We start from the raw sequence: 19,110 nt of genomic DNA on the forward strand, positions 1-19,110 counted from the left end.
TGTGTGTCAAATGAGTTCTTAGCTCTGAGATGATCAGAGATGTGGAGGATTCACCACTAGGACATGACCTAGGGACAGAGCATGTGCTCGGAATGTGTGGGCTCTGGGGGAAAAATGTTAAACTAACAACAAAAGTGAGCTACACAAGCTACACCTGGTGTCAGCTTCTGTGATCCCAGCACGAGGGAAACTGAGACAAGAGGCTTGCAGGTTGAAGGCCAGCCTGAACTATACGGCAAGGTTGTTTAGAAGATGACAACACACACACACACACACACACACACACAAAGATAGCCACACACACAAATGAAAGACACTGGAACCTGATGATTCTGCCTTGCAGTGGAAGGCTTCCTCCGGAGCCATCTTTGGAGCTACCTACGATTCCTAGGTGCTGATTTGATGATTTGACCGCCTTTCCCACCCAGTCTTGATCAGTGGCTTGTTGAGGAGTCAAGTGTTAAATGCAGGAAAGAATCCATGAAATAGGAGAGAATAGGAGAAATGTCTTTCTAATTGTCCCCTCGTAGAGAATACCCAGGTCCTTGGGAACTGAGAGAAGCCCTATCCTAACTCCCTGCTTGATGTCCCCCTGATGTCTGCTAAGGCTGCAGGGGTATGAGACTTGGAGAGCCAGGGCTGGGCTCTGCTTCTGTAGCCACAGGCAAGACGACAGTGGAAACAGCAAATAGGCCAGGAGTCCTAGAGTCGGGGCAACTGTGTCTCAGGCTTTTGGACTAGGCAGTTGCCTATACTTCTCGGGGCCTTCCTTCCTTTATTTCTCTCTATTTTTTTTGTTTCTTGGGCAAGGTCTTATCACGTATCACTGGCTAGTCTAGAACTCACTTAGGAAGACTGGACTAGCCTAAAATGTGTGTTGATCCTCCTGCCTTTATCTCTCAAACCTAGGATGAGAGGTTTGTACCTTCACTTCTGGTAAGTGGTTAATATGGCAGGATTAAGTTAGAGACTATCTGCAAAGTACCGGCTGATGCCCTTCCCCTTGGATGGGCACAGTATAGGAGGACATTTTGTCCACCCCCCAGGAGGGGGCTCTGGGTTGGGAAGACCCCAAAGGCAGAGGAGTCTCATGGAGCAGTGTGAAGGTCTGAAGGGAGCAGAGGTGTGTGCCAGGCTCAAGGCTTAATGGCTATGACCCCTCCCATGCACAGGGCCCCGTGCCTCCTGGTGCCCATCTTGGGAAGGCAGCCAGGCAGGGAGCTGGAAGGGTGCCCAGTGAGTGCCCAGAAGCCAAAAGATGGGAACTATCCAGTTGGCAGAGCGAAAAGCAGCTGGCCCAGGGGAGAAGTCATGGTCTTAACTGCTGGGGTTGTGTGTCCAGACCGTGTGTCCAGGACACAGTTTCTTGGCTGTCCTCCTGACATGGCCAGCTGGAGCCGAGTCCCCTCCCACTGCCGTGCCCTGCCACCTAAGTTAGTGGAACTGGAATTGATTTGTAAGGGGCATTTGGGACCTTGCCCCTAGCTGGGCACGTGGCTGGCTCAGAGGCAGGCCTGGGGGCGGGCAGAAAAGCAGGAGAGCCCAGATTAAGGCTGGGACTGGGTAGATCACAAAGTGGGGAAACCGGTTTGACATCTGGGCCACTTGGGGTGGGGTCTCCTCTCCTGGGCTCTGTCTGCCAGCCATTCTGCCGGGTGGACTTCGGGAAGAGATGCGGGCGCCAGGTGGCCTTTCCTTGACCATCTGAACTGCTTTTGGGAATGCCAGGAGTAAATAAAACGGACAGAGGGCTCAGCCCACCTGCCCCTCTCGAAGCGAGGATTCTGAGAGGAGGAACTGATCACAGAACCCGAGGGAAGGAAGGAGGAGAAACCCGAGCACAAAAGGTCAACGCGGTTTTGAGTCCAAGTTGGAGATGGAGAAGTCTGCAGAATCACCAGGTAGGCCCAGTAAGGTGAATAAGGGTGGGGAGTGCCGAGATGGCGATTTGCAGACTGCCGTGGAGGAGGCAAAGGTGTCGCCAGAAGAGACGTGAGAAGACTGTCTGGAGCGTCCTATTTTGGGTCCACTTCAGAGGGGATCAATGTGTCCTCACTGGCATGCAGTACCTGCTCGCGCCTGAGGTAGGGGCGGGAAACCGAAGTAGGGGGCTAGAAGGTTGTCCAGCAGGGGGCGCCGGAGAGCTGGGTCCCAGGCCGAGTGGTTGATGAGAAAGGGGGAGGGGCAGGGTGTGGGGGCGCGACCCAGGAGAGGCATCCTGTGGCCCCTCCAGGTGTAGAGCGACTGTGGCGTTCCGAGGTCACCTTGACTGAAGAGTGGTCCCCCCTTCTCTCGTCCTTTCCCCATCCTCTCGTCCTGCTTCGCCACGCCTGGGAGTGCTTTTCTGTCCCAAGGCGTGCTTGGAGACCCAAGGAGTCACCTCCCCAGATGCCTCCTTCGAGGCCACTCCGGGGTCATTTGTTTCTAGCGGCTGGAGGACCGCTTTGGGTGGGGGGAGAGCAGGTGGAGTGGGGGGCGGAGCATAAGCGCGCCCCACATCCCAGTCCGGGCAGTGCTGCGGGATGCCGGTGTGCTGCTGGAGGGCGCGAGGAAGCGCAGCGCCCCTTCCCCTCCCCCCGCTCCCCGCCACCCCCGGCGGCCCTTTGTACCATCCGGCCACACGCTCGTGACCGCGTCGCGCGCGCTCCCGCCCGCAGTGACACACCCGCGCCGGCCGCACGCGCGCACTCGCGCGCACACACACAGAGACACACACACTCGCTCTCGCACACTCGGTGACACGCCCGCGCGCGCGCGCACCCACACGCCCGGCCGCCGGCGCCCTCCCAAGCTGGTCCACCCCGGCGGGGCCCGCGCCCCCGGCCCGCCCGCCTGGCACCGCGCCCCGGGGCTGGGGCCGAGCGAGGAGCCCGCGAGGCGGCGAGAGGGCAAGCGCCAGGCAGGCCGGCCCGGGGCCCCCGCCCCCTGCGCCCCCGCCCGATGGGGAACGCTCCGTCCCAAGGCATGTCCCTGTCTCTCTCCTCCCTAATGTGCCTCCATGCTTAAGTGGAAGGTATTTCTGTTTTCTTTGTGTGTTTTCCCCTCGGCCGGGGGCGGGGGCGGCGGCCGGGCCCGGGAGGCGGCGGCCGGCCGGGCTAGGGATGCTCCGGGCGCAGGTGTTGCGGGGGGCAGGGGACAGCTGCGCGCCGCGCTGGGGAGGAGCAGGGCGGCAGAGCGCTGGGAACCGAGAGGGTCTGGAGCTGGCGAAGCTGGAAACGGGGCGAGGAGGGCCTCTCGGTGCCCGGGGGGAGGGGACCCGAGGTTACAATGTAGGGGGGAGGGGTGGGTGAAGGGGGTGGCGAGGAGAGTAGGGGGGACAGGAGGGGGTCCATGCGAGGTGAGGCCAGGGATGCTGAGGGGGGAAGGGAAGGGGATAAAGGGAAGAGCATCATCCCCGCCTCAGCTCTCAGAATGGGGTGAAGGCGCTGGGCTGGTAGTGCTGGACTCTTCGCGCCAGTCCCTCAGGGAAGCAAGGGACTGAGAGCGCTCTGGTTTTGGCTGTGTTGCCAGGATACAAGGCTGTATTCTACACCCCACCCCCTGCACCTCGAGGCCCTAACCCTGGAGACCTCCTAGCCTCCGCAGCAGTTGCAGAAACTGGGGACCTGCTCCCCGCTCGCCGGGCGGGTAGGGAGGGCCATAGAGAGGGAGGGACTGAGGGAGGGGCTTCTGGATCTTAAACCCTCCCCCTGCGGAGGCAAGGGGCAAAGGAGGGCGCCCCCAGCTGGGGAGGGCGTCCGGGGTGATGAGGAGGTGGGGACTGCAGGGGGTTGGAGAAGTAGAGGGGCGGGGCTGGGGAGGGGACTCGTCGTGGCTCCCCCTCCTCTCCCACGCACCCCCCTGCTACGTCAGAAGCTCCCGGGCCGGCTCCGAGTCCTGTTGGTGGGGGCAGCAGGATGCTGGTGGCAGTAGAGGGGGCCGACCGGGTGCCTCCGCAGCTCAGCTGGCAGGGCCCGGTGGGGCGTGTGTGGCTGCTGGTGCGCGCCCCCAGCCCCACGCCTCCCCATGCAGCCCTGGCAGTGCCTCCGGCGCTTTGCCCTGGCCTGGTGGGAGAGGACAGCGGAGGGTCGAGCCCGCTCTCCCAGGGAGGAGGTTGGACCAAGGGACCCTGGGCCCCGCGGGGAGCCAGGTGAGCCGGATCAGCAGTGTGAGCAAGGCTGAACTGCCCTTACAGCCCCTCTCAAATATTGCCATATCTGGGGCTCTGCAGGTCCCAGCTTTGAGGGAAGTGGGGTCCCTGGTGGCGGCTTTTCTGCTGCAGCCCCTCAGAAGGTGTTTGGGATGAAGATGGGAAGAGGAGAAACTGAGCAGATGTTAGGTCTAGGGATCCAACTGTTCCTTTGGGTGGGGTTTGTGCCCTTTGGGGATGGAGTATTAAGATACCTTTCTCTACTCTGGTCATCTTGGTCTGGGTGACCTTGAGCCAACTGCTTGGCTGTCTAACTCTGTGCCTCAGTTTCTCCCCTTCCCTGTCCCTGCTGATGTGTCCGATGGAGAGCTACTAGGGATGGCGAGGCTGTCGTCTCTGGTGGCAGCTGAGACAGTGCTGGTTTCTAGCATGGCTGGTGTGTGTTTGTAAGTGAGGGGCTGCTGTAGTATGGGTACGGGGGTCTGGTTGATGCTGGCCTGTGTGGGAGTCACTCAGGGTAAGTGTCCAAAGTGCTACTCAGCCAGACGGAGTGCTCTTGATAGGCTGAGAGTTGGAGTAGAGACTTAGCCTGGTGTGGAAGCAATGGTGGGTGAGGACTCTGGACATAAGGGGAAGGGACTCCCCCTAGGCTGCCTGGTACCCAGGCACCATTGGCTGCAAAGGCTTTGCCCTGGCTCCCTGCCACTCTGCCTTGAGGACAAGAGGGTCTTTGTCCAATGCTGCCCCCCAGTCCTGCATCTTTCCTTCCTGGAGGGCTACTCTCAGCTATGACCCTGGGATGGAGGCTGGGGTGGGTCTCCCTTCTGGCTCTTACTCTGGAGATCTACCTAGAAGAAACACATGTAGTCTGAGACCAGGAGAGGGGAGAGGAGCCTCACTAGGGGAAGGGTTCCTAGAACAAGCCATCAGAGACATGCTCCCCCCTCAAACTTCCCCCCACCCCTCTGTTCACTTTCTACTAGCTTAGGAGGTCTGGGGGCTTCCTGGCCTTACTTATAGCATAGCCTCTTAAAGGTGAGTAGTGACCATCCATGGCCCCTCCGAGTGTCCCCCCTTCCTGTCCAGGGACCCACCCAAGAAAAGGGTTTAATTAGAACCATTGATTCTTTTTTGGCTGCGGGCATCGATCTCGATGGTGTGGTCAGAGCAGGGGATGGGGGAAGGGGTGGCACAGGCTCTGTCTGCCCAGTGCTAACCTTGGTATTCTCTGCCAAAACCCCAGCCCTGGAAGTGCTGAGCAGGAATCGGGGGGGTTGGGCTCTTTGAAGCTCCCCACCTCCACCCCAGATAGGTGTTGGGGGAAGAGGAGCAGCCCAGCTGAGGGTTGGAACTGCTGGGCACTGTGCTCAGGTGAGGGGAAGGTTGGCTCACATGAATTTGACCTCTTTCACTGAGTTGGGAGCACAGCAAGAAGCGGCAGTGGTTGACGATGTCTGTGCTGTCACCATCACAGGAGTCTGGAGGGATGGAGTGGCCTGTGAGTGTCCAGGCAGGTCAGGGTCCAGGGGAAATCCCAGGCTGGCCATAAAGGCATCTCTTTCGAGGAATTCTAAGCACTTATCTCTAAGCTCTGGCAAGGAGATGCCTTTTCCGTCTTCATTTATGTTGTTCAGGCCCGGATAGGAACAGGGCCTGCCTGGATGCCCAGCTGGCCCAGGTCTGGCCTGGCTCCCTGACCTTGTGGCCCTTGCCTGGGCACAAGGTGCCGAGGTTGAGGCTTCTGGAATCCTTGGCTCAGCTCTCTGGAGTTGGGGGTTCTGGGGATGAGTTGTGCCCCCAGCCCATGCCTGCTGTGGGTGGGCCAGAGCAGGTGCAGCTTCAATGAGGCACTCAGGGGCTCTTTGAAGACTCCTTAGCTGGCTTCCCAGGGCCCATTTGAGCAAAGATAATAAAAATCTGGCCGTCAGCGGGTTTGAGGGCTGCGCTAGCTTCCCCTTCTTTCATTCCCAGCTCTGAAAAGAGGAGATGAAGGCTTTGGATTTGGCTGGGAAGCAGCTCCTGCCCCAAGGGAGAGAGAGGCAGGAGTGAGAGAGGGAGGGAGGGAGGGAGGACCGACTTCTTGGCAGCCTGTGATGGGCAGAAGCTTGGTCCCCAAGCCCTGCTGACAGTGTGGCACCTCAGTGGCAGGACTCCATACCCAGTGCCCCCACTCTAGTGTGGTCCTTTAGGCCCCTGGGACCCCACAGCATCCCTCTCCACCCTCCTGTTTCCAAAGCCCCCTCTTCGCACCTCTGCCGGTCTTCTACCTCACTCCCATCTCCCATCTCCCTGCCTCTCCTCCAGCCTGCCCGCCACCCGCCCCTTGTCCCCTCTCCTTCAAAGGTCCCCTTGCTCTCTCTGGTGACCCCTCCCCTCTGTCTGTCTGCTCTGCCCTATCAGTGATCCTGCTTTCTAGGACTGAGTGGAAGGTTGCTGCTGAGGGAGCAGTCCCTGAACAGCCATAGCCGCAGCCTCCCTCGGTGGGGATGGGCCAGCTGACTATTATGGGCTGTCAGGTGCCATCACTGTCAGAGTGCAGGCTGGAGGGGCTGCTGTGCATTTAAGAGTACACTCAAGCCTGCACGGTGTGTGTGTGTGTGTGTGTGTGTGTGTGTGTGTGTGTGTGTGTGTGTGTGTGATGGTGGCTTTTCCCACACCACCTCACCTTGACAGTGGGCTCCTCATACCCCTGCCTCACACACTTCAGGAACCTTCACCTCCCCACCTCCCCAACAGATTTTTTCCCCCAGCCCTTCTGGTCCCCGGTCCCTGTTCCTTAAGGGTACAGCTGTCTCTCAACCCATGCCCATCAGACTACCTTCAGGCTCCAGGGAGGCAAATGGTATCCAGGAAGCTTCTGGGCACCATGCCACGCCCTGGCCACTCTCCCCTGGTTAACCCTCCAGATGACAGATGCATCAGAAACCATACTGAGCCTGGAACCTTGCACTAATCCTGTCTCAGACCTAGTTGTCTGTGTGACCTTGAGTAAGTCCCTTCCCTGGTCTCCTTTCTCACCTGAAATGAGGGGGCGGGGCTGGATGATCGCCAAGGTCTCTCCTGACATTCCTGCGACGTTGTGTCTCTCTTCTGGGTGATTTGCATATGCTTTGCATATATTAATAGCGCCTGCTTACAGGGGGAAGGACACCACCCACATGGGGCTCAGAGTCCCGCCTATCTTTCCAGCTCCCCTCACCCATTGGCTCGACTCCCAAGGCTCCAGCTTCTTAGAGGGTGGGAGCTAAGCATCCGGGAAGGTGGGTATCCAGTCCCCCGCTCCTGTGTCCTTACTCTAAAGCAGGATGTGTATGCATGGCCTTGGTGGGGAGGATGCTGCAGGACACGGCAGTAGGGTGTCAGCTCTCTAGTGCTTCTTGTAGCTGCCACGGGCTAGGTGCTTGGTTTGGCGCCTCAGGCCCTTCCAGCTTCAGCTCAGGCCACAGCGCACACAGCAAGGCCAGCTGTGTCCTTTCCCTCCTATTCCAGACCAGGCCCCTGAGCTTTAGAAATGAGAATTGAAACAAACCTTTGATATGGAGAGAAGAGGTTATTTCCTGCCTGGCCTTAGACCGTGTGTGTGTGTGTGTGTGTGTGTGTGTGTGTGTGTGTGTGCGCGTGTAGAACCCCAGAGGTCCTGGTCCGCCCATCCTGATCTTATAACATGTCTACAAGCCCGGCCTCCTGGCCATCCATGTGCATTCCATACCTGGCACAGGGCAGAGCCCTGGACCCCGTCCTTAGTCCTGCTGTGGCTCCTTTCAAATGCATGTCCCCTGTTACCTAGGGCGAGGCTGGGATAAAGGCTGGTGGCCTAGAAGAGATAGTAGGAGCCACTGAGTCACAATGGCAGCTTCTGAAGGAAGGGACAGACATGAACTCCGTCCCCAGGGCCTGGAGCAGAAGAAATGCAGCAAGTGAGAACAAGGTTAGACTTAGCTTAAGGGAAGTACAGACACTGAGGACAAAGTTAGTTTCTACTATGAAATAGAGAAGCATACAAGAGAGAATAGACAAAAAGACCCAGCGCAGAGCCTGGCTTGGGATAAGCAAACCGGGGTTCTGGGGGAGGGGCAGAGACTGCCGCCTGAGGCTGGGTTTTGGGGAGGACGTGGTTGGGCAATTCCTAGAAGAAGCTCTTTTTCTGTAGTCACGTCGCTACATCTGCCATTCTTCCGCCATGTGCAAACCGGGCGTAGGGCCAACTGCCAGGACACCCTGCCCTGGTCCTCATTGCTGGCAGGGTGTGGAGGCTACACGTCTGCTCTGCTCCCTTCTCCTTCTCCCTGCATGGACAGCTTGGGAAGAAACAAGCCCACGCTGCAGCAGGAAGAATGGAGGTCAGATAGAGAGAAGCACTTCCCAGTCTATGAGGAGGGATCGGCAGCGTGGGAGCAGAAGCTAGTTTATCAGCCATTCCCCCCAATGGTCAGCATGGCACTCTCTCCCAGAAGCTAACTCTTGCCTGTGACCGAGGGGTCCTGAGGTGTGGAACAAAGGAGGCAATAAGGAGTCCCTTTTGTTCCCTAAACAACAAACTTAGACTGGCGTCTCCTCTGTTGCTGTGAGACATTGGCAACTATATTGCCCTCTATGATCCTCAGTGTCCTTGATATCAGTAAAGAAGTTGGAAATAGAGGGTTTTAAGCTCCCTGTCAGTTGTCTGAGGTTCTCCCCACCTCCTGTCCCCTGAGATAAGAAATGCTTTCTCACATGAAGGGTGGGAGGAATACTTCCCAGCTTCAGCTGAGCCAGAGGAAATGTCGCAAGGCCAAGATATTCGGACCCACACACACGCACACCCTGGTGGCTTACTCCATGACTGGCACTCACCTTGCCTGCTTCTCCAGCCTCGGGGATGGACCAGGTGGCAGGAAGCTCCTGCCAGTCCTGCACTCCATTCTATTGAGAAACCAGAATCCAGCCCTTGTTTTCCTTCATACTGCAAGTCCAGCAGGTGGCCAGCCTCAGTCACTGCCCCCAGGTTTTCTGAGATCTGTGGTCAGCAAGCTCGGCTGCCTGCAAGGCCCAGGGTGGAATATCCCAAGCCAGGAGAGAAATTGTGTTCCTTGGGGTCTCATTGCTGGGGACCCCCAGCACTCAGTAAGCCTTAGACTTGGTCCACAGTGAGGCCCCAGCCAGAGGTGTTTGTACACGGCCTGGGAGGGGGTGACATATTCTTGTCCTATGCTCCCCCACTTCAGTCTCCTGATAATGGCCAAGGGCTGGGTATCCCTGCAGTGACTCAGATACAAGCCGCCTCCTCCTTGAGGAGAATTAAGCTTCCCAAGAAGGTGTCCAGGACTCATAACAGCCCTTGGCAGACATAGACCCTCACTGCCAACCCCAGACCTGGTCCTTAGGAGCCTAGGCCTCCTGGTGTGTTAAACAGAAAGGGGCCTCTGAGGGGCTCCCTTGCTTACTACAGCCACATGGGGAGATTCAGGAAAGGGGCTCCTAGAGCGTTAAAGTCACCCACGGTGAAACCTTGTCACCCACCTGACAGCCCCGGGCCAGTCACCTGCCCTAGGATGAGGCAGGAAGAATGTGGGAGGAAAAATCTAATGGAGCATGTAATGGACCTCACATGTAATGGACCACAGTTAGACTTCAGGGAGAACTTCCCAAATATTGATGCAAGGGGAGGTTGAATGGGAGGTAGTCCAGGAGCAGCTCTGGGGATATTCACTGGGGGAACGACTTCACTTTCCTGTACCTTAAAGTATTCATGGTGGCTGTCTGCAGACTCCGGATTCATTGAGAGAGTTCAGGCAGAGGTGGAAAAGATTCTGCAAGAAACCTTGAAGCTCCTGAGACCTAGTACTTCAGCCGGTGCAGAGGGCAGGGCTCTGGGGAGGGTGGTGAAGGGGCTGGAGAGGGAGTGCAAGCAGGGTTGTAATTCCAGCACCAGGGAAGGTGGATCCGAGTTCAAGGCCATCCTGAACCACTCACACTTCTTTACCCCCAAGGCACAGCCTGCCCCTCTCACACCCACCATCCAGGGCACCCTGGGGTGCCGGATCGGTGGTGCATTCTTGCTTTCTTTCTCAGTAGTCTGCCCACATCTGGGTACAGCAGCTGTTTCTCCCCAGGGCGTCCGTGCGTTGGGTAATCGGTGAGAAAATTGGAACGGGGAGATTGGCAGGGAGCTGAGAGAGTGCTGCGTGCAGTGAGTGTGGATGTGCCCAGGCTAGCCAAGCGAGGGCTGGGCCCAGATGCAATGTCTCCAGGCAGGAAGGGGATTTGTACGTCAGACTCCGTGGCAAAAAAGAGGTGGTATCTGTTAGCATGGGGTAGGATAGATTTAGGAAGTTCTTCTGTGTAGAAAGAGAAGGGTATGAGGGGAGATGTGGGGACCCCGCAAAAGGGCCTCCAGCAGAAATAGGACCGGAGCTGTTCACCACTGAGTGGCCAAGCAAGGTTTGCATTTGCGTGTGAACACCTGTAGGCTGTGTAATGCCCGTGTCCTCTATTGGAGACCACAGGACATTCACGGCTGGGGGTGGGATCAGGGATGAGGTTGCCAGGCTGAGGAAGGGTCTTTGGAGCTGGGGGAAGGGCGGTGAGCAGCGATGCTAGCCCTCTGACCTTGACCCCATTCCTGCCCAAAGTGGGAGACCCGGATAGGGGGAGTTGTTGGGCCCTCATGGGTGCTGCATTTGGGGTCTTAAATGGGCGCCCAAGCCAAGCGTCTGCTTCCTAGTCCCAGAAAGAGGACCGGGGCTGTCTGTCTGACGGGGGGGGGGGGCCCAACTTTGGGACCCCATGTTTTCCGTGTTGTTGCTGTCTGTCCTCGTGTCTGTCCCCAAGTAATGTCTTTGTCCTTTTATTGCCTGCCCTTCCTCTAATCCCTGGTCTCTACCCCAGGGGAGCCCTTCGCACCCTGGTGACCTCTGGAGGGACAGCTCCTACAGCCCTGTCTTGCTGCACCCCGCCCCCTGGCCCAACCCTCCTGCCCCTAGCTCGGTCAGCTCATTCACTGCTTTCCTCCTTTCCTGTCCCTCACCCAGGGCTCCAGCGAGCGGCGGGAGGGAAGCCGGCAGGACTCTGTTCCCTCTGTTTAAAGTCTCCAGGTTAGTAAGCCAGGAGGGAGCCCACCATGGCCACCTAGTCAGCACCCTCCGCTGCCTGCAAAGGGTCACAATGGGCCACTGGGAGGGCCGTTCCCAAGGGGCCAGGCATATGTCAGGGGGAGGGGATGGCAGATCCCCGTGTGGGGAGGGTGTCTTGCCTGGCAAATATGTGTCTGTGTGCACGTGTGCATGTGAGTGTGCCTGTGTGAGCACGCAGGCTTGTATGTAGGTGTGTGTCTGTGTGGGCTGGGCATGGGCTAGAGGCAGGCCACCTCTGCCAAGACATGAGGCCCCAGAGGCTCTGCTGGGGGTGGGGTAGTGGTGGGAACTGGGTCAGGTGACCTCAGGACATGGTTTTTCAGTCCCTTGTCCCTTAGTATCCACTTCATTCTGAAGAGTCACTGAGCCGGCGCAGGCTCCAGAGGGAGACCCAGCAGGGCCACGCCTTGCCACCCTGCCTGGCCATGGCTGCCTTAGGGAGGGGTGTTGAGTGGTGGGGCGCACAGCATCTCTATGACAGAGACGTCTCCCTCAGCATCTCTGGGCAGGGGCCATGTAACCTAGCAGCGGTCTAGCCTCCAGCAGTGGCATCCATCCCCCACCCCAGTGAGGTGATATCTTATTCACTAACATCTTCTTGGCTTGGCCTGCTAATGCTGGAAACCCCTTTGTACTGTCCTGTCCCTCTCTGTAGAGTGTCCTGAGACCCATGCTGTCACCCCATCAAGCAGTGACTCAGACTCCAATTCCCTGGAGGCTGGGAGCAGTACTATCAGGCCGCCGCTAAGGCCTTTTGGAACCTGCCCTCCTTCTGTGCTCAGGGCTAGCGGCTCAGACCACTGAGTCAGGACGGCCTGTGTTCAAATCCCCATTTAAGCTGTTGCAGCTGTGTGGCCTAGGACGAACCCTTTCCTTCTCTGAGCCTCATTGTTCTGAGTCACGGTGAGAATGCACATGTGACAGGCTGTGAAGAGGGACCAGCACTGACCCGTGGGGTCCTGCCTGAGCAGGGTGCTCTGGAGGTGGCTTCTCTTCCTGCCTCATGCCTAGGGCTGGGCTGGCAATGCCTAGGTGCTGTGTGGTACTGCCCACCTACTCCAGAACCAAGGGGCTGTGGAGCCCATCTTGTCAGTGACTCTGTGTCCTCCACCCCCCATCCGCGTCCAGGCAGGCATGGAGGGGGGGGCGGCGTTCCTTACCGCTGTGGCTGCCTCTACCGCCTTGATGGCTTTTTAATAACTTTGCTCTGAGACAATCTGCGGAGCGCTCGTTTGTCTGCCTCTTAATTAAAATTACCGTTTTCCTAAAAGAGCAGCCATGCTCCTGCCCTCTCCAGCCTCAGTTCCTACCCGAGAAGGTGGGGAGGAGCCGGCATGCCCTCCTGAGAAGGCCAGGTCCTCCCTAGACCCCTAACAGATAGATCTCAGGGGGCCTCTGGGAGGAGGCCTGCTCTGGCAGAGGGGCCAAGGCCTTCTTTTTTTTTTTTGCCTATCTGCTTTTGGAATGTCCCCAGTGATAGAGGGGGCTCACTACTTCCTGAGCCCACTTTCTGCATTCATGGAAAGATGTAGCAGCCCCCATCTTGCCTTGTTCTGAGTGGAAGATGTGGATGGATTTTGGAATGGATGGGGGCATTGTTTGAATTGCTGTTGGGTGGGAGCCAGGGCACCCAGGAGGTGCCTATGTCGCTGTTTTCTGTGTGTTCCAGGGGCTCTGAGGGTAAGGCAGTGGAATGTGAGGTACAGTTACCCACAGTATGGCTGGTGTGGTGAGGCCATTTGCTTCTGGTGGTGGTGGTTTGGGGGACGTTGTGAGAGATGAGAAGGCTTAAGGTCTTTGCTATGGTAGTCCCATAGTTACTTCATTTTCTGCTGTCCCCACAGTGGTGCTGAAGGTGCTGTCTTTTGTGTGTGGGGGGGGGTGGGGGACAAAGCAGATACGACAGAAAATCATGCAACATACCCAGGATCAGACAGATGACCCAAGTTCCAACCCTGCCTCCTCTCACTGCCTTTTCCCCAAAGCCTGCCTTGAGTCTAGCCTCCATCCCTCATGTTGGGGCAGTAGGAGAGTCCGTCCACTCACTGGAATGCAAGAGGCATTCCTTGTTAGTCCTGGCTCCCGAGAACCCACTGTGAGGCTCCCCTCTCTCATTCTCATTCCTCTGCCGCATCTTCACTGTGTTCTGACTGAGGTGTTCCCAGTTCCGCCAGGCCTGGCTTTCTGTTCTATACACTAGGTCTTCTGGGGCTCCTCTTCTGGGACTGTATCTGGTGTATATATGATCATGTCCACGGTCAGCACAGGCCTGTGTGTGCCAGGCAGTTTGGAGGTGCCAGAACGTATGGAACAGGGCATGTGTAGACTCCTTCTGTGACCTTTGCCAGGTCAGGATGCCTGAACAGCAGGGTGACCACCCCGGGGACATGTACTGGTCACCTGTGGGCAAGCGAGGGCCCCTCTCCAGACCTCCCTCCCCCTCTGCTTCTGTCCCATCCCAGCAGCCCATGATGGCGGAGTGGTGACAGGTGCCGAGCGCCGAGATGACAGTGCTGCTCATTCCCCCATAATTACCGTCTGATGAGACGCCAGAATTAGCCACCGCGTGAGCATGGGCATCAGATGCGAGCACGGGCATGAGTTGTGGGCACGGTGCGGGAAGTGGCTGGGGGCAGGGAGCCGAGCCCTGGGAGCCCTGGGAGCGCTGGGGTCCTGGGCAGCAGGACAGGCGCAGCACCCAGAGAGGGAAACGGGCCAGAAGGAGGAGGTGCTGTGTGGTTCATGTCCATCAGATGTCCCATAGCTTGTGGTTTCCCACTCCTCAAGGTGACTGGGCATCTGGACAGGGTTGCTGGGGTCCCAGGCCACTAACCAAAGACCCACAGGTAGACGGGGTACAAGTTGTGTGCACCTTGGCTCCACCATGCTGGGTTGTGAGGAGCAATGGAGTTCAGAGCTGGGGGACCCCTGCACATAACCACCAGGCCAAGCCCTGAGGCAGAGGGGAGGAACATGCAGAGAGAGTGAGGGGCGCCTGAAGCTACTCCAGAGGGGGCGGCAGGGAGGTGAGGCACTGGATACTTAGCTGGACTGCTTCTGTCCTGGGCAGCCTCAGGGGGCAAGCGTTTTTGGAGTGTGGGTAGAAGGAGGTCACCTGGTACATTCCTAAGACCTTGTCTGGACCCTAGAGCAGCTCTGAAGGACAGAGCATCTGGGAAGGTAGTGACACCAGGGGCATTGCTCTATCAAGGCCACTGGAAGTCAGACCATCCAGGGAGGACCTGTCCCAACAAGGAAGATATTGGTGTAGCAGCCTCCCTCACCCCCAAAAGGAGAGGTCATACATAACCTTTTCCTGGACCCTGTAAGAGTCTGGGCTCTCCTTGCACCTTACTTTCAGGAGGAGGAGCCCACTTGATTATGGACACCTTTGCTCTAGTGAGGTCTCCATTCTTGGAGACATCTGCGCTCTGGCTGCAGGGCTGGTGAGCAGGGAAGACGGTCTCTGTCACAGCCTGGGGTCTGATGGGGGAGGGCTCTGAGTCTGTCAGGTTGAACAGAGGGGGCTTAGAAGGCTCCTCCTCGCTTGCTCAGCCCATCTGCCGGCTGCTGTCTTCCTGTCTGTCCTCTTATGCCCATCCCTCGCTCCAGCCCTGGAGACCAGACCTCTAGTCAGAGGATGATGGGAAGATGGGGAAAGGAGGGTGGGAATCCTGCTTCTAGGAACAGGTGCCTCCACTCCTCTATGCTCATCTTGGGCTAAGTCACCCTTCCCAGGCTTCAGTCTCTTGACCTGTGCTCAGCTTGAGAGCGGCCTCACAAGGCTCCTTTGAGAGTGAAATGAGTCATAGCTGCAAATGCCCTTTGAAGTGTGGTGCCCGAGGCGACACGGGGACAGGCCCTGCTCCAGGCTGCATTCCTGTTTTCCAGGAAGCCCGCTGGCTCGCTTCAGCCTCTCTCTTTTCTTCCCTCCCTCCTTCCCTCTCTCCTTTCCTCCCTCCCTCCCTTCCTCCCTGCTTCCCTTTTCTTCCCTTCTTCCTCCCCTCTCTCCCTCCCTTCCTTCCTCGTACCCAGGATGGAGCCCAGGGCTTTGCAGTCTGCCACTCAGCTGTATCCCCAGCCTTGTTTGTCCGCTTTGTTTGAGACAGCATTGAAAGTTAACTCAGGCTGGCCTTGAACTCTCTCTGTGGCCCAGGCAGGCCAGGACTTGTGGTTCTCCTGTGTTAGCCTCCTTGAGTAGCTGGGATTACAGGCTTTCACCATCCGGCCCAGCATTTTTTTTTAGTAGTGCCTTCCAAATGTACTAGGAATGCGTCCCGCCCCAGCCCAGGGTTTCACCCTCTTTACCCAAGGGGCCTGAGTAGATGGAAGCAGAAGGAAGACCCGGTCTTTAGCAGATACCAGGGCACAAACGAGGGCTTGCCTCCTCCTTCCTGCCTGTTCTGGTGGAAAATTCAGGTTAGACAGCAGAGAGACCTTCCCCTAGCGTCATGTAATCAGGCTTGTTTTCCTGAGCCCTTTGCAACTCTGGCTCCTGTGGCCTCTTCCTCCACACCTCTCAGGACACTAGCCTGTGTCCTGTGGATAGAAATGGGCGGCAGGGAGGCAAGTGACCTAGTCAGGAGGGGAGGCCTGGGGCCATGTCAGCTGGTACGAGCTGGATGACCACATGCCTCACCTGTACCGGGAAGAGAGGCCAAGTCCCTGCAGCATAGAAGGAGGACCCCAGGAAAGAACCTCAGTATTGGTGCTGGCTCATCGGTTATCACCAGAGTCAGCAGCCTTGAGGTTGACTGGGAGTTTATTTTGCTGGTTCCAAACAGACCAGACACTTGGGGAGGCAAAAGGGGAGGGATGCTGGTTGGTGCCTCCAGGACAGCCCCCAATTGCCTTGGCTTGTGTTTTATTTTTTTAAAGATTTATTTATTTATTATGTATACAACATTCCTTCCATGTATGCTTGCATGCCAGAAGAGGTCACCAGATCTCATTATAGGTGGCTGTGAGCCACCATGATGTGGTTGCTGGGAATTGAACTCAGGACCTCTAGAAGAGCAGTCAGTGCTCTTAACCTCTGAGCCATCTCTCCAGCCCCTTGGCTTGTGTTTTGAGATAGGGTGCCATGTACTGCAGGCTGGCCTTGCACGCTTATGTAGCCAGGGATGACTTGGAATGCCCGATCGTCCTCTCTCTGCCTCTCTGAGTAAAATGATTACTAACACAGGTAGCTAGCCATCAAGCTAGCGTCCCAAGCTGAGCCGCACTGCTCCGACCCAGAGGTAGCACTGTCTCTCTGGGGACTCGGGCACAGGTGCCGCATATGGCCACAGCCTGGTTAGGGCTCCTTATCCCTTTGCCTGGCAGTGCTGATGGACAGTAAGACAAAGCTGTTGGGGCTGGGCAGAAGCTGGGGGTGGGGGGACCAGGGGACCCAGGATGTGTGTGCACACAGTGACAGCTGAGGCTCGGTGCTGAGACTTATGACAGGGTCATCCCCAGAGGAATGGTGTCCTTGAGGAAGCCACTGAGGGGTCTGGGGTCTGGGGAAGCAAGGTCAGCTGTCTAGTATCAAGGCCTACGATGAACACCTGGTGCAGAATAGACTGGGGTCTCTCTCTGCCTTGTAGTTGCTGTGTCTGTGACTCTGTTTATGCCTGCAGTGGCCCTGGGTAGGTATGCTGGAGGAAGGGGATTCTGGCAGTCTCTAAGTGGGGAGGCTTGATGACTCCCTCTTCCTTCCCTCCTCACTCTCCCCCCCCAACCCCCATTGCTGCTTTCCTCTGTGAAGCCAACAAGACATCTTCCCTGGGTGCATGAGCGGCGGTGATGCCATGCAGGCAGAAGCTTGTTAACACCATTCTGTGTGGGCCCACGCCAGGGCTGTTCCAGCCTTTCCAGTCCCCGCTTCAGATGGAGGGTGACTGCTCCTTCCTGCATGTCTACCTCCCCTTTTCCAGGGACGCCAATTAGGCAAGGCTTCATTGGAAGTGAAAAAAAAAAGCCCACAGCCCCATCTGACAGCTAGTGAGAGGCCATGAGGCTAGGGGTGGATGAGCAACTGGCCTCAGCTCACCCCTGGGGCCCTAAGTCCGGCACCATGAACAGCTCGAGCACCTGTCTGCACCTGTCCGTGATCAGCTTTATTTTGCTTTTTTTTTTTTTTTGAACAAATGAGAGGACTGAGGCCTGCAGAGCCGCCTGACCTCCTCAAGGTCATAAAACTAGTTATTGGCAGAACTGGGTTTGAGCAGAGCTGTGTTAGCTGCAGACTCAGTGATTTTTTGGTAATGCCACAGCTTTGCCTGCTGCGTGTGGGAGGGAGGAGCAGGAACCAGAGGGAGGGCTGCGTGTTTGAGGTTTTGATTTTGTGGCTCATTTGGAAACGTCTGAATGTGTGATAAGGTTGTAATGAGACAACCTTGAACTCTGTATGTGAACCCCTCCCAGGCTGGTCTGGGGACCTGGGGTCAGGCTGGGCCGTGACCCCTGGCTGTGTCTTTGGGCCTGAGCACTGCTGTGTTATGATTTGAATTGGTGGTGAGCTTTTATGCCTCTGGAGAGGGGCTCTCCTGGGAGCTGCTTCCTGGGAAGAGGCATGGAGGTCCAGCACACTTGGGTTGTGCTTCTGTCTTGGCCCCTGGCCTCTTTGTGATTGGTCAGGTTTGTTCTCCAGGCCTTCGTTTCCCTTCTGTAAAAAACATTTGGCTGAAGTAAGAGCACCATGGGGTGTTTTTGGACATGGGGTCAGCAGGAGGGCATCATTACAGTGGGCTTCAGGCCTGCCCATCTAGGAGGTAGGAGCTGAGTGGGGTCGCAGCCTACCAGGGTCATTGAGTCACCTGTGCTGGTCTAGGAGAGTCAGTTGACTTGTGTGTGCCAGGACTGACTGGCTCTTCCCAGGTCCTCAGCACTGTCTGGTGATAGTCAGTCTTGGGGTGTTCTTCAGGACCATTAGGAAGGGCACCTCTGCTGGAAGAAAGCCTTCTTAGTTAAGGGTGGAGACAAGGCCCCACCCTGAAGAGGCCCTCAGTGCCGTGAGGAGGCCCCATCCCCATAGGGTAGATGAAACTGTAATGTTAGAGAAAGGCTGTGTTCTGTCCCTAGGGAATCATGCTCATCCGGATGCTGGGGTCCAGAGAAGGCTAGGGTGGGCTAGCATCATGCTGTGCTCAGACTAAGGGGGCAGGGCTATTCCTACTGGGCTCATGACGAGGACCCAGACAGCTAGCTAGCTGAGGTGGTTGAATGATCCAGTGGAAAGCAACAGAAACTCCACAGGGAGCTGGGAAAAGCACAGACCCCGCCCCACTGCTCCTCCTAGGCAGGTAAGCTGTCCCTCCCCGGCCCTGAGGAGGTCCTTTAATTAGATTCCAACTCGTTTAACCAACTAAGTGGCCTTCAGTGGGTTTTAAATCTGCGCAAATTGGTTTGTGTTTTTCTGCCTGTGTGAGGTTGTGACTGGCGGGGCCAGCACCAATCCTCTCTCCTCCTGGCTTTTCCTAGGGCTCTTTCATCTCTTGTCCTCCTTGATTCTGGATGCTCAGCTTCCTGGGAATGGAAGAGAGCACAGGGGCACAGGCAACAGTCTCCTTCCTGTCCCTTATCCCCGGAGAGATATGCTTTCCTTAGTCACCCCACCTTCCAGGCCCTTGTATTCCCAGGAGGCGAGTCTGGTCCGAAGCTCTCCACCATGGCTCTGTAGATGACTGAGTCGGGTAGGGGAGCCCTGGCTGTATCACCAGCAGACGCGCTCTTGCCTTACCCACCTCATGTCCGTGGCTATGGAATCCCAGAAGCTGAGTTCTGCCCGGCCCCTCCCTCTGTCTTCCCAGGTCCAGATCAAAGCCAGCCTTCCTTGGGAGCCCAGTGGTGACAGTCTGGATTGTCAACCACCTCCCTCATGTTCTC

At 57.2% G+C, this 19,110-nt stretch overlaps 1 protein-coding gene across 8 annotated transcripts in view; it reads left to right on the forward strand.

Moving 5' to 3' along the window:
- Positions 1 to 1,526: 1,526 nt before the first annotated feature.
- The window catches only part of Srcin1 (SRC kinase signaling inhibitor 1), a 63,709-nt gene continuing 46,125 nt past the window's right edge, over positions 1,527 to 19,110 (forward strand). For 6 of the 8 annotated variants that reach the window (XR_005285058.1, XM_038326740.1, XM_038326743.1 and 3 more), the window contains exons 1-2: positions 1,737 to 1,901; positions 11,140 to 11,202. Coding sequence is in view for 7 of the 8 variants with exons in the window: in XM_038326740.1 (XP_038182668.1) it covers positions 1,877 to 1,901; positions 11,140 to 11,202 (88 nt within the window). In the remaining variant the exon portion in view is untranslated. Of the gene's footprint in view, positions 1,902 to 11,139; positions 11,203 to 19,110 lie in introns of all 8 variants that reach the window. The other 2 variants (XM_038326742.1, XM_038326738.1) reach the window with 2 other exon arrangements.

Source organism: Arvicola amphibius, chromosome 4 (assembly GCF_903992535.2).
Source record: "Arvicola amphibius chromosome 4, mArvAmp1.2, whole genome shotgun sequence".
NCBI classification, from domain to species: domain Eukaryota; kingdom Metazoa; phylum Chordata; class Mammalia; order Rodentia; family Cricetidae; genus Arvicola; species Arvicola amphibius.